Source organism: Oncorhynchus mykiss, chromosome 7, assembly GCF_057628025.1.
Source record: "Oncorhynchus mykiss isolate SJ-2025 chromosome 7, ASM5762802v1, whole genome shotgun sequence".
NCBI lineage: Eukaryota > Metazoa > Chordata > Actinopteri > Salmoniformes > Salmonidae > Oncorhynchus > Oncorhynchus mykiss.
Window position 1 is genome coordinate 85,348,377 of NC_143028.1, and position 13,375 is coordinate 85,361,751.

At 42.7% G+C, this 13,375-nt stretch overlaps 1 protein-coding gene across 1 annotated transcript in view; it reads right to left on the minus strand.

Annotated features, from left to right (window-relative positions):
* The window catches only part of cfap92 (cilia and flagella associated protein 92 (putative)), a 111,632-nt gene that overhangs the window by 71,604 nt on the left and 26,653 nt on the right, over window positions 1-13,375 (minus strand). Inside the window, exons 4-5 of the mRNA XM_036984381.2 lie at window positions 12,477-12,631; window positions 7,387-7,448 (exon numbers count right to left, since the gene is read on the minus strand). Coding sequence (XP_036840276.2) covers window positions 7,387-7,448; window positions 12,477-12,631 — 217 coding nt within the window. The remainder of the gene's footprint in view (window positions 1-7,386; window positions 7,449-12,476; window positions 12,632-13,375) is intronic.

A 13,375-nucleotide genomic window follows, 5' to 3' on the forward strand; every position in this document is an offset into this window, starting at 1 on the left:
AGCATGTGCAGACCAGCTGGGTGGATTGTTTACAGACATATTCAATCTCTCCCTATCCCAGTCTACTGTCTGCACTTGTTTCAAGATGTCCACCATTGTTCCTGTACCCAAGAAAGCAAAGGCAACTGAACTAAATGACTATTGCCCCGTAGCACTCAATTCTGTCATCATGAAGTGCTTTGAGAGGCTAGTTAAGGATCATATCAACCACATCTTATCTGCCTCCCTAGACCCAATTCAATTTGCTTACCGACCCAATAGATCCACAGACGATGCAATCGCCATCACAATGCACACTGCCCTATCCCATCTGGACAAGAGGAATACCTATGTCAGAATGCTGCTCATTGACTATAGCTCAGCCTTCAATACCATAGTACCCTCTAAGCTTATCATTAAGCTCTGGGCCCTGGGTCTGAACCCCACCATGTGCCTCTGGGTCCTGGACTTCCTGACGGGTCGCCCTCAGTTGGTGCAGGTAGGAAACAACACCTCCACTTCGCTGATCCTCAACACAGAGTCCCCACAAGGGTGCTCAGCCCTCTCCTGTACTTCCTGTTCACCCATGACTGCGTGGCCACGCAAGCCTCCAACTCAATCATCAAGTTTGCAGACGACATAACAGTAGTAAGCATGATTACCAACAATGACGAGACAACCTACAGGGAGGAGGTGAGGGCGCTGGAAGAGTGAGGCCAGGAAAATAACCTCTCTCTCAAAGTCAACAAAACAAAGGAGCTGATTGTGGACTTCAGTAAACAGCAGAGGGAGCATGCCCCTATCCACATCGACAGGACCGAAGTGGAGAAGGTGAAGAGCATTAAGTTCCTCGGCGTACACATCACTGATGATCTGAAATGGTTCACCCACACAGACAGTATGGTGAAGAAGAAGGCACAAGAGCCCCTCTTCATCCTCAGGAGGCTGAAGAAATTTGGTTTGGCCCCTAAGACCCTCAAACTTTTACAGATGCACAATTGAGAGCATCATGTCGGGCTGTTTAACCACCTAGTACGGAAACTGCACCGCCCGCAATCGCAGGGCTCTACAGAGGGTGGTACAGTTTGCACAACGCATCCCTGAAGTCACACTGCCTGCCCTACGACGGCCTACAGGGAGGAGGTGAGGGCCCTCGGAGTGTGGTGTCAGGAAAATAACCTCACACTCAACATCAACAAAACTAAGGAGATGATTGGGGACTTCAGGAAACAGCAGAGGGAACTCCCCCCTATCCACATCGATGGAACAGTAGTGGAGAGGGTAGTAAGTTTTAAGTTCCTCGGCGTACACATCACAGCCAAACTGAATTGGTCCACCCACACAGACAGCATCGTGAAGAAGGCTCAGCAGTGCCTCTTCAACCTCAGGAGGCTGAAGAAATTTGGCTTGTCACCAAAAGCACTCACAAACTTCTACAGATGCACAATCGAGAGCATCCTGTCGGGCTGTATCACCGCCTGGTACGGCAACTGCTCCGCCCACAACCGTAAGGCTCTCCAGAGGGTAGTGAGGTCTGCACAACGCATCACTGGGGGCAAACTACCTGCCCTCCAGGACACCTACACCACCCAATGTCACAGGAAGGCCAAAGAGATCATGAAGAACATCAACCACCTGAGCCACTGCCGGTTCACCCCACTATCATCTAGAAGGCAAAGTCAGTACAGGTGCATCAAAGCTGGGACCGAGAGACTGAAAACAGCTTCTATCTCAAGGCTTCTATCTCTATCTCCAGGCTATCAGACTGTTAAATATCCATCCCTAGATGGCTACCACCCGGCTACTCAACCCTGTACCTTAGAGGCTGCTGCCCTACATACATAGACATGGAATCACTGGCCACTTTAATAATGGAACCCTAGTCACTTTAATAATGGAACCCTAGTCACTTTAATAATGTTTACATATTGCTTTACTAATCTCATATGTCCTGTTGAAGTCGGAAGTTTACATACACTTAGGTTGGAGTCATTAAAATTCATTTTTCAATCACTCCACAAATTTCTGTTTAACAAACTGTAGTTTTGGCAAGTCGGTTTGGACATATACTTTGTGCATGACACAAGTCATTTTTCCAACAGTTGTTACAGACAGATTATTTAACTTAGAATTCACTGTATCCCAATTCCAGTGGGTCAGAAGTATACATACACTCACTTGACTGTGCATTTAAACAGCTTGGAAAATTCGAGAAAATTATGTAATGGCTTTAGAAGGCTAATTGACATCATTTGAGTCAATTGGAGGTGTACCTATGGATGTATTTCAAGGCCTACCTTCAAACTCAGTGCCTCCTTGCTTGAAATCATGAGAAAATCAAAAGAAATCAGCTAAGACCTCAGAAAAAAAATTGTAGACCTCTACTAGTCTGGTTCATCCTTGGGAGCAGTTTCCAAATGCCTGAAGGTACCACATTCATCTGTACAAACAATAGTACGCAAGTATAAACACCATGGGACCACGCAGCTGTCATACTGCTCAGGAAGGAGACGCGTTCTGTCTCCTAGAGATGAACGTACTTTGGTGCGAAAAGTGCAAATAAATCCCAGAACAGCAGCAAAGGACCTTGTGAAGATGCTGGAGGAAACGGGTACAAAAGTATCTATATCCACAGTAAAACGAGTCCTATATCGACATAACCTGAAAGGCCGCTCAGCAAGGAAGAAGCCACTGCTCCAAAACCGCCACAAAAAAAGCCAGACTACGGTATGCAAATGCACATGGGGACAAATATCCTACTTTTTGGAGAAATGTCCTCTGGTCTACTGAAACAAAATAGAACAGTTTGGACATAATGACCATTGTTATGTTTGGAGGAAAAAGGGGAAGGATTGCAAGCCAAAGAACACTCTTCCAAACATGAAGCATTGGGGGTGTTGTGGGGGTGCTTTGCTGCAGGAGAGACTGGTGCACTTCACAAAATAGATGGCTTCATGAGGTAGGAAAATTATGTGGATATATTGAAGCAACATCTCAAGACATCAGTCAGGAATGTAAAGCTTGGTCGCAAATGGGTCTTCCAAATGGACAATGACCCCAAGCATACTTACAAAGTTGTGTCAAAATGACTTAAGGACAACAAAGTCAAGGTATTGGAGTGGCCATCACAAAGCCCTGACCTCAGTTCTATAGACATTTGTGGGCAGAACTGAATAAGTGTTTGTGAGCAAGGAGGCCTACAAACCTGACTCAGTTACACCAGCTCTGTACTGTTAGATACTAGTTCACTGTTGGAGCTAGGAACACAAGCATTTTGCCGCACCCGCAATAACATCTGCTAAATATTTGTATGTGTGCAATCAAATTTGATTTGATTTATCACCACACTAGTAACTGACTGAATCTAGGGCCTAAACATTTGTTTAAAGAGTCGCCACAGTGAGAATGTTTGTTTACATTTCAATAAAACTTATATTATGATTCTAAGACACCTGCATGTTTTGAGGCTGTGCTAGCTAGCTACGCACATCGCTATGAAGAAATGTAGCTGTGTAGCTATCATCAAAACAAAATGCCTGCAGTAGAGAAAGTGTTTCCCAAACCTCTCCTCTACAACCAACAGACCTTTCACTTGTCTTCCCCAATACCAGCACACCTGATTAAACTGGTCAACCAATCATCAAGCCCTTGATTAGTTGAAACAGGTGTGCTAGTTCTGGACCTAATAAGTGGAATTGTCTGGGGTGCTACAGGAGATGAGTGGGAAACACTGCATTAGGAGGGGCCCAGGCAGGGCCAGTTTTCCAGTGCTTAGCCATGATACATTTCTGACCTTATGGTCATTGTAAGTATGCTTCCCTGTAAGGCTTTGATCAGGACACCGCGGAGCCGGTGTGAGATATGGGTCTGAAAACGTACCTCAATCCAGTGATGGGAGATGGCGTTGTACTCCTAATTCACCCATTATCCAAAATGCTACACCGAGAAGATTGAAATACTCCTGTTTTTTAAGTAAACTGTCCTCATGATAGATAGCTTAGGCACAGCAGCCATTATGGAATGGCACATCGCATTGAACATCAAAGGACCTGATTGGCTGACTATCCTTAGTTGTTAAACGCAACTGCCAAAATGTCTGCTGTCTGCTGTTGCTTCTATTAGTTCGCACGAGGACGAAAAGGGCAGTTTTATGAAAAACTTGAGGTATTTCAGTCTTCTTTATGTAGTATTTTGAATAATGGGTCAATTAGGAGTACAAGGCAATCTCCAATTCCTGAATTGAGGTAGATTTTGAGACCAATATCACACACCTGCTCCGCAGTGTCCTGGTTAAAGCAACCCGCCAATACAAACTTACAGGGAAGCGGAGAGCGACTGGAAATTAGGAATCATTCATGTCTATGCTTAGATAAGCCCAGTGCCCTGCCCCAGCCCAGATCTCAGGTCACAGATGGAGATTGTATTATGTCTATGCAAAGCTAAGCCCAGTGCCCTGCCCCAGCCCAGATCTCAGGTCACAGATGGAGATTGTATTATGTCTATGCAAAGCTAAGCCCAGTGCCCTGCCCCAGCCCAGATCTCAGGTCACAGATGGAGATTGTAGTATGATTGTATTATGCCAATGCTTAGCTAAGCCCAGTGCCCTTCCCCAGCCCAGATCTCAGGTCACAGATGGATATTGTATTATGATTGTATTATGTCTATGCTTAGATAAGCCCAGTGCCCTGCCCCAGCCCAGATCTCAGGTCACAGATGGAGTATGTATTATGATTGTATTATGTCTATGCTTAGCTAAGCCCAGTGCCCTGCCCCAGCCCAGAACTCAGGTCACAGATGGAGATTGTATTATGTCTATGCTTAGCTAAGCCCAGTGCCCTGCCCCAGCCCAGATCTCAGGTCACAGATGGAGATTGTAGTATGATTGTATTATGCCAATGCTTAGCTAAGCCCAGTGCCCTGCCCCAGCCCAGATCTCAGGTCACAGATGGAGTATGTATTATGATTGTATTATGTCTATGCTTAGATGAGCCCAGTGCCTTGCCCCAGCCCAGATCTCAGGTCACAGATGGAGATTGTATTATGTCTATGCTTAGCTAAGCCCAGTGCCCTGCCCCAGCCCAGATCTCAGGTCACAGATGGAGATTGCATTATGATTGTATTATGTCTATGCTTAGCTAAGCCCAGTGTCCTGCCCCAGCCCATATCTCAGGTCACAGATGGAGATTGTTTTATGTCTATGCTTAGCTAAGCCCAGTGCCCTGCCCCAGCCCATATCTCAGGTCACAGATGGAGATTGTATTATGTCTATGCTTAGCTAAGCCCAGTGCCCTGCCCCAGCCCAGATCTCCGGTCACAGATAGAGATTGTATTATGTCTATGCTTAGCTAAGCCCAGTGCCCTGCCCCAGCCCAGATCTCCGGTCACAGATGGAGATTGTATTATGATTGTATTATGTCTATGCTTAGATAAACCCAGTGCCCTTCCCCAGCCCAGATCTCAGCTCACAGATGGAGATTGTATTATGTCTATGCTTACATGAGCCCAGTGCCCTGCCCCAGCCCAGATCTCAGGTCACAGATGGAGATTGTATTATGTCTATGCTTAGATGAGCCCAGTGCCCTGCCCCAGCCCAGATCTCAGCTCACAGATGGAGATTGTAATATGTCTATGCTTAGATAAGCCCAGTGCCCTTCCCCAGCCCAGATCTCAGGTCACAGATGGAGATTGTATTATGATTGTATTATGTCTATGCTTAGCTAAGCCCAGTGCCCTGCCCCAGCCCAGATCTCAGGTCACAGATGGAGATTGTATTATGATTGTATTATGTCTATGCTTAGCTAAGCCCAGTGCCCTGCCCCAGCCCAGATCTCAGGTCACAGATGGAGATTGTATTATGATTGTATTATGTCTATGCTTAGCTAAGCCCAGTGCCCTGCCCCAGCCCAGATCTCAGGTCACAGATGGAGATTGTATTATGATTGTATTTTGTCTATGCTTAGATAAGCCCAGTGCCCTGCCCCAGCCCAGATCTCAGGACACAGATGGAGATTGTATTATGTCTATGCTTAGATGAGCCCAGTGCCCTGCCCCATCCCAGATCTCAGGTCACAGATGGAGATTGTATTATGATTGTATTTTGTCTATGCTTAGATAAGCCCAGTGCCCTGCCCCAGCCCAGATCTCAGGACACAGATGGAGATTGTATTATGTCTATGCTTAGATGAGCCCAGTGCCCTGCCCCAGCCCAGATCTCAGGTCACAGATCATGATTGTATTATGTCTATGCTTAGCTAAGCCCAGTGCCCTGCCCCAGCCCAGATCTCAGGACACAGATGGAGATTGTATTATGATTGTATTATGTCTATGCTTAGCTAAGCCCAGTGCCCTGCCCCAGCCCAGATCGCAGGTCACAGATGGAGATTGTATTATGTCTATGGTTAGATAAGCCCAGTGCCCTGCCCTAGCCCAGATCTCAGGTCACAGATGGAGATTGTATTATGTCTATGCTTAGCTAAGCCCAGTACCCTGCCCCAGCCCAGATCTCAGGTCACAGATGGAGATTGTATTATGTCTATGCTTAGCTAAGCCCAGTGCCCTGCCCCAGCCCAGATCTCAGGTCACAGATGGAGATTGTATTATGATTGTATTTTTTCTATTCTTAGCTAAGCCCAGTGCCCTGCCCCAGCCCAGATCTCAGGTCACAGATGGAGATTGTGTTATGATTGTATTATGTCTATGCTTAGCTAAGCCCAGTGCCCTGCCCCAGCCCAGATCTCAGGTCACAGATGGAGATTGTATTATGTCTATGCTTAGCTAAACCCAGTGCCATAACCCAGCCCAGATCTTAGGTCACAGATGGAGATTGTATTATGATTGTATTATGTCTATGCTTAGCAAAGCCCAGCGCCCTGCCCCAGCCCAGATCTCAGGTCACAGATGGAGATTGTAGTATGATTGTATTATGTCTATGCTTAGCTAAGCCCAGTTTCCTTCCCCAGCCCAGATCTCAGGTCACAGATGGAGATTGTATTATGTATATGCTTAGCTAAGCCCAGTGCCCTGCCCCAGCCCAGATCTCAGGTCACAGATGGAGATTGTATTATGTCTATGCTTAGCTAAGCCCAGTGCCCTGCCCCAGCCCAGATCTCAGGTCACAGATGATGATTGTTTATTTGATTACTTCTGGCTGCCTCAGTCTAGGTTTACTCCTAGACATCAGATAGATACCTCAAGACAGTTATTAACATGAACACATTCTCCAGCACACTTATATTAATGTAGCACAACATCAGTATAAAATAATATTGACAACTGAACACTAAAAGTCTGTTGAAAGTCTTGGTAGGCCAAAACAAATCTAACACACAACTATCTGAGTTTGGGAAACGTAAATGATTCCCAGTGATGTTATTAGAATTTAAAACAGGTTAAAACCGCAGCTCTTACCTAGATCATTGTCTTCCCCTGGTTTGGCCTGTGGCAGTCGGAAGGTTTTGGGTCGGTCATATCTGGATCAATAAATAAGCAAGCAGACACTTTGATCCACACTTACATTGAACAACAGGTTTACATACTTATTCATTGTTGGGGCTCAGTTCAATCCGTATCGCTGAGGTTCAGCATTATATCACTTTTGAAATCTAAAGTTAATATCAGATTGAGCAAATATATGCAGCATTTACCACTGAACCAGGAAAGTTGATTTAACATTTCTAACGCGCTGTAATGCAGATCTTCAGTACTCTAGATTCAATTGAGCCTTTAGTCCACAATCTGTGGTACAATACCTGGTTTTAGTCTATAATTTGTGGTAAAATTCCTGGTTTTAGTCCATAATCTGTGTTACAATTCCTGGCTTTAGTCTATAATCTGTGGTAAAATACCTGGCTTTAGTCCATAATCTGTGGTACAATACCTGGTTTTAGTCTATAATCTATGCTAAAATACCTGGCTTTAGTCCATAATATGTGGTACAATACCTGGTTTTAGTCTATAATCTATGATAAAATATCTGGCTTTAGTCTATAATCTGTGGTACAATACCTGGCTTTTGTCCATAATCTATGGTACAATACCTGGTTTTAGTCTATAATCTGTGGTACAATACCTGGCTTTAGTCTGTAATCTGTGGTACAATACCTGGCTTTTGTCCATAATCTGTGGTACAATACCAGGCCTTAGTCTATAATCTGTGGAACAATACCTGGCTTTAGTCTATAATCTGTGGTACAATACCTGGCTTTTGTCCACAATCTGTGGTATAATACGTGGCCTTAGTCTATAATATGTGGTACAATACCTGGCCTTAGTCCATAATCTTTGTTACAATACCTGGTTTTAGTCCATAATCTGTGGTACAATACCTGGTTTTAGTCTATAATCTGTGGTACAATACCTGGCTTTAGTCTGTAATCTGTGGTACAATACCTGGCTTTTGTCCATAATCTGTGGTACAATACCAGGCCTTAGTCTATAATCTGTGGAACAATACCTGGCTTTAGTCTATAATCTGTAGTACAATTCCTGGCTTTTGTCCACAATCTGTGGTATAATACGTGGCCTTAGTCTATAATATGTGGTACAATACCCGGCCTTAGTCCATAATCTTGGTTACAATACCTGGTTTTAGTCTCTAATCTGTGGTACAATACCTGGTTTTAGTCTATAATCTGTGGTACAATACCTGGCCTTAGTCCATAATCTTTGTTACAATACCTGGTTTTAGTCCATAATCTGTGGTACAATACCTGGTTTTAGTCTATAATCTGTGGTACAATTCTTGGCCTTAGTCTGTAATTTGTGTTACAATACCTGACCTTAGTCTATAATCTGTGGTATAATACCTGGTTTTAGCCTATAATCTGTGGTACAATACCTGGTTTTAGTCTATAATCTGTGGTACAATACCTGGTTTTAGCCTATAATCTGTGGTACAATACCTGGTTTTAGCCAATAATCTGTGGTACAATATCTGGCCTTAGTCTATAATCTGTGGTACAATACCTGGCTTTTGTCCATAATCTATGGTACAATACCTGGTTTTAGTCTATAATCTGTGGTACAATACCTGGCTTTAGTCTATAATCTGTGGTACACAATACCTGGTTTTTGTCCATAATCTGTGGTACAATACCAGGCCTTAGTCTATAATCTGTGGTACAATACCTGGCTTTAGTCTATAATCTGTGGTACAATCCCTGGCTTTTGTCCATAATCTGTGGTACAATACTTGACCTTAGTCTATAATATGTGGTACAATACCTGGCCTTAGTCTGTAATCTGTGTTAAATACCTGGCCTTGTCTATAATCTGTGGTACAATACCTGGCCGTGGTCTATAATCTGTAGTACAAAACCTGGTTTTAGTCTATAATCTGTGGTACAATACCTGGCTTTAGTCTATAATCTGTGGTACACAATACCTGGTTTTTGTCCATAATCTGTGGTACAATACCTGGCTTTAGTCTATAATATGTGGTACAATACCTGGCCTTAGTCTGTAATCTGTGTTAAATACCTGGCCTTGTCTATAATCTGTGGTACAATACCTGGCCGTGGTCTATAATCTGTAGTACAAAACCTGGTTTTAGTCTATAATCTGTGGTACAATACCTGGCCTTAGTCTATAATCTGTGGTAAAATACCTGCCTTTAGTTCATAATCTGTGGTAAAAAACCTGGCATTAGTCTATAATCTATGGTACAATAATTGGCTTTAGTCCATAATCTGTGGTACCTGGCCTTAGTCTGTAACCTGTGGTACAATACCTGGCCTTAGTCTATAATCTGTGGTACAATACCTTGTTTTAGTCCATAATCTGTGGTACAATACTTGGCCTTAGTCTATAATCTGTGGTACAATACCAGGCCTTAGTCTATCATCTGTGGTACAATACCTGACTTTAGTCTATAATCCGTGGTACAATACCTGGCTTTTGTCCATAATCTGTGGTACAATACTTGACCTTAGTCTATAATATGTGGTACAATACCTGGATTTAGTCTATAATCTGTGGTACAATACCTGGCTTTAGTCTGTAATCTGTGTTACAATACCTGGCCTTAGTCTATAATCTGTGGTACAATACCTGACTTTAGTTTATAATCTGTGGTAAAATACCTGGCCTTAGTCTATAATCTGTGGTACAATACCTGGATTTAGTCCATAATCTGTGGTACAATACTTGGCCTTAGTCTATAATCTGTGGTACAATACCTGGCTTTAGTCCATAATCTGTGTTACAATACCTGGTTTTAGTCTATAATCTGTGGTACAATTATTGGCCTTAGAATGTAATCTGTGTTACAATACCTGACCTTAGTCTATAATATGTGGTACAATACCTGACCTTAGTCTATAATATGTGGTACAATACCTGTCTTTTGTCCATAATCTGTGGTACAATACCAGGCCTTAGTCTATCATCTGTGGTACAATACCTGGTTTTAGTCTATAATCTGTGGTACAATACCTGGCTTTTGTCCACAATTTGTGGTACAATACTTGACCTTAGTCTATAATCTGTGGTACAATACCTGGCCTTAGTCTATAATGTGTGGTACAATACCTGGTTTTAGTCTATAATCTGTGGTACAATACCTGGCCTTAGCCTATAATCTGTGGTACAATACCTGGTTTTAGTCTATAATATGTGGTATACTTCTTGGCCTTAGTCTGTAATCTGTTTCACAATACCTGACCTTAGTCTATAATCTGAAGTACAATACCTGGTTTTAGTCTATAATCTGTGGTACAATACCTGGCTTTAGTCCGTAATCTGTTGTACAATACCTGGTTTTAGTCTATAATCTGTGGTACAATACCTGGCCTTAGTCTATAATCTGTGGTACAATACCTGGTTTTAGTCCATAATCTATGGTACAATACCTGGTTTTAGTCTATAATCTGTGGTACAATACCTGGCATTAGTCTATAATCTGTGGTACAATACCTGGCTTTTGTCCATAATATGTGGTACAATACCAGACCTTAGTATATAATGTGTGGTACAATACCTGGCTTTAGTCTATAATCTGTGTTACAATACCTGGCCTTAGTTAGTGTTACAATACCTGGCCATGGTCTATAATCTGTGGTACAATGTCTGGCATTGTCTATAATCTGTGGTACAATACCTGGCTTTAGTCTATAATCTGTGGTACAATACCTGTCTTTTGTCCATAATCTGTGGTACAATACTTGGCCTTAGTCTATAATATGTGGTACAATACCCGGCCTTAGTCTATAATCTGTGGTACAATACCTGTCTTTTGTCCATAATCTGTGGTACAATACCAGGCCTTAGTCTATAATCTGTGTTACAATACCTGGCCTTAGTTAGTGTTACAATACCTGGCCATGGTCTATAATCTGTGGTACAATGTCTGGCATTGTCTGTAATCTGTGGTACAATACCTGGCCTTAGTCTATAATCTGTGGTACAATACCTGGCTTTAGTCTATAATCTGTGTTACAATAGCTGGCTTTTGTCCATAATCTGTGGTACAATACTTGGCCTTAGTCTATAATATGTGGTACAATACCCGGCCTTAGTCTATAATCTGTGGTACAATACCTGTCTTTTGTCCATATTCTGTGGTACAATACCAGGCCTTAGTCTATAATCTGTGTTACAATACCTGGCCTTAGTTAGTGTTACAATACCTGGCCATGGTCTATAATCTGTGGTACAATGTCTGGCATTGTCTGTAATCTGTGGTACAATATCTGGCCTTAGTCTATAATCTGTGGTACAATACCTGGCTTTAGTCTATAATCTGTGTTACAATAGCTGGCTTTTGTCCATAATCTGTGGTACAATACTTGGCCTTAGTCTATAATATGTGGTACAATACCTGGCCTTCGTCCATAATCTGTGGTACAATACCTGGTTTTAGTCTATAATCTGTGGTACACTTCTTGGCCTTAGTCTGTAATCTGTTTCACAATACCTGACCTTAGTCTATAATCTGAAGTACAATACCTGGTTTTAGTCTATAATCTGTGGTACAATACCTGGCCTTAGTCTATAATCTGTGGTACAATACCTGGTTTTAGTCTATAATCTGTGGTACAATACCTGGCCTTAGTCTATAATGTGTGGTACAATACCTGGTTTTAGTCTATAATCTGTGGTACAATACCTGGCCTTAGTCTATAATCTGTGGTACAATACCTGGTTTTAGTCTATAATCTGTGTTACAATACCTGGCCTTAGCCTATAATCTGTGGTACAATACCTGGTTTTAGTCTATAATCTGTGTTACAATACATGGCCTTAGTTAGTGTTACAATACCTGGCCATGGTCTATAATCTGTGGTACAATGTCTGGCCTTGTTTGTAATATGTGGTACAATACCTGGCCTTAGTCTGTAATCTGTGTGAGTGGTACAATACCTGGTCTTGTCTTTAATATGTGCTACAATGCCTTAGTCTGTAATCTGTGTGAGTGGGACAATGCCTGTCTTTAGTCTGTAATCTGTGTGAGTGGTACAATGCCTGTCTTTAGTCTGTAATCTGTGTGAGTGGTACAATACCTGGCTTTAGCAGAGACCCTGTCCTTGGTGTCCCAGATTTTGAAGGTGATTTTATGAGACACCAGTTTAATGAGCAGCTCTCTGGTGACTCTAACCTTTACAGACTGAGACCAGCCTAACCACACCTGGTCCCCTTCAAGCCACGGCTTCAACACCTGGGGAGATGCATACACACACCACATGGTCCGTTATACACCTTTGGACATAATGTGCCTGGTCAGTTTGAGGACTCTACATTGAGTACCATTAAATTCAACGAGAGAAAAGGAGGGTGTGTCATTGTGTTGAGATTGAGTGGGATTACATGCCCATGCCATGCCATGCCATGCCTGTCTTTCTGTCTGTCTGCTTTAGCTTTAGCTCAGAAGGCTAACACAATCATGGCATTACCTTGGTCTGTTTGTTTGTCTTCCTTGGCTTTACTCAGAAAATCAAATCACATGCGCTGAATACAATAGGTTTAGACCTTACAGTGAAATGCTTTACTTTACAAGTCCTTAACCAACAATGCTTTAAGACGTTTTAAGAAAAAAATAAGTGTTAAATTAAAAATAACAAGTAACAAATAATTAGACAGAAGCAGTAAAATAACAATAGCGAGGCTATATATAGAGGGTACCGGTAGTGTCATGGCAAATACAATCATGGCATTACCTTGGTCTGTCTGTCCGTCCGTCCGTTCGTCTAACTTCGCTTTAGCTCAGCAGGCTAACACAATCACGGCATTATCTTGGTCTCTCTCACACACACACTAACTTCCTCTCATTCTACATGTAGATTTTAGCTGTCTGTCTGTCTGTCTGTCTGGCTTAATACCCGTCTGTCTGTCTATACCGGTCGGTCTGGCTTAATACCCGTCTGTCTGGCTTAATACCCGTCTGTCTGGCTTAATACCCGTC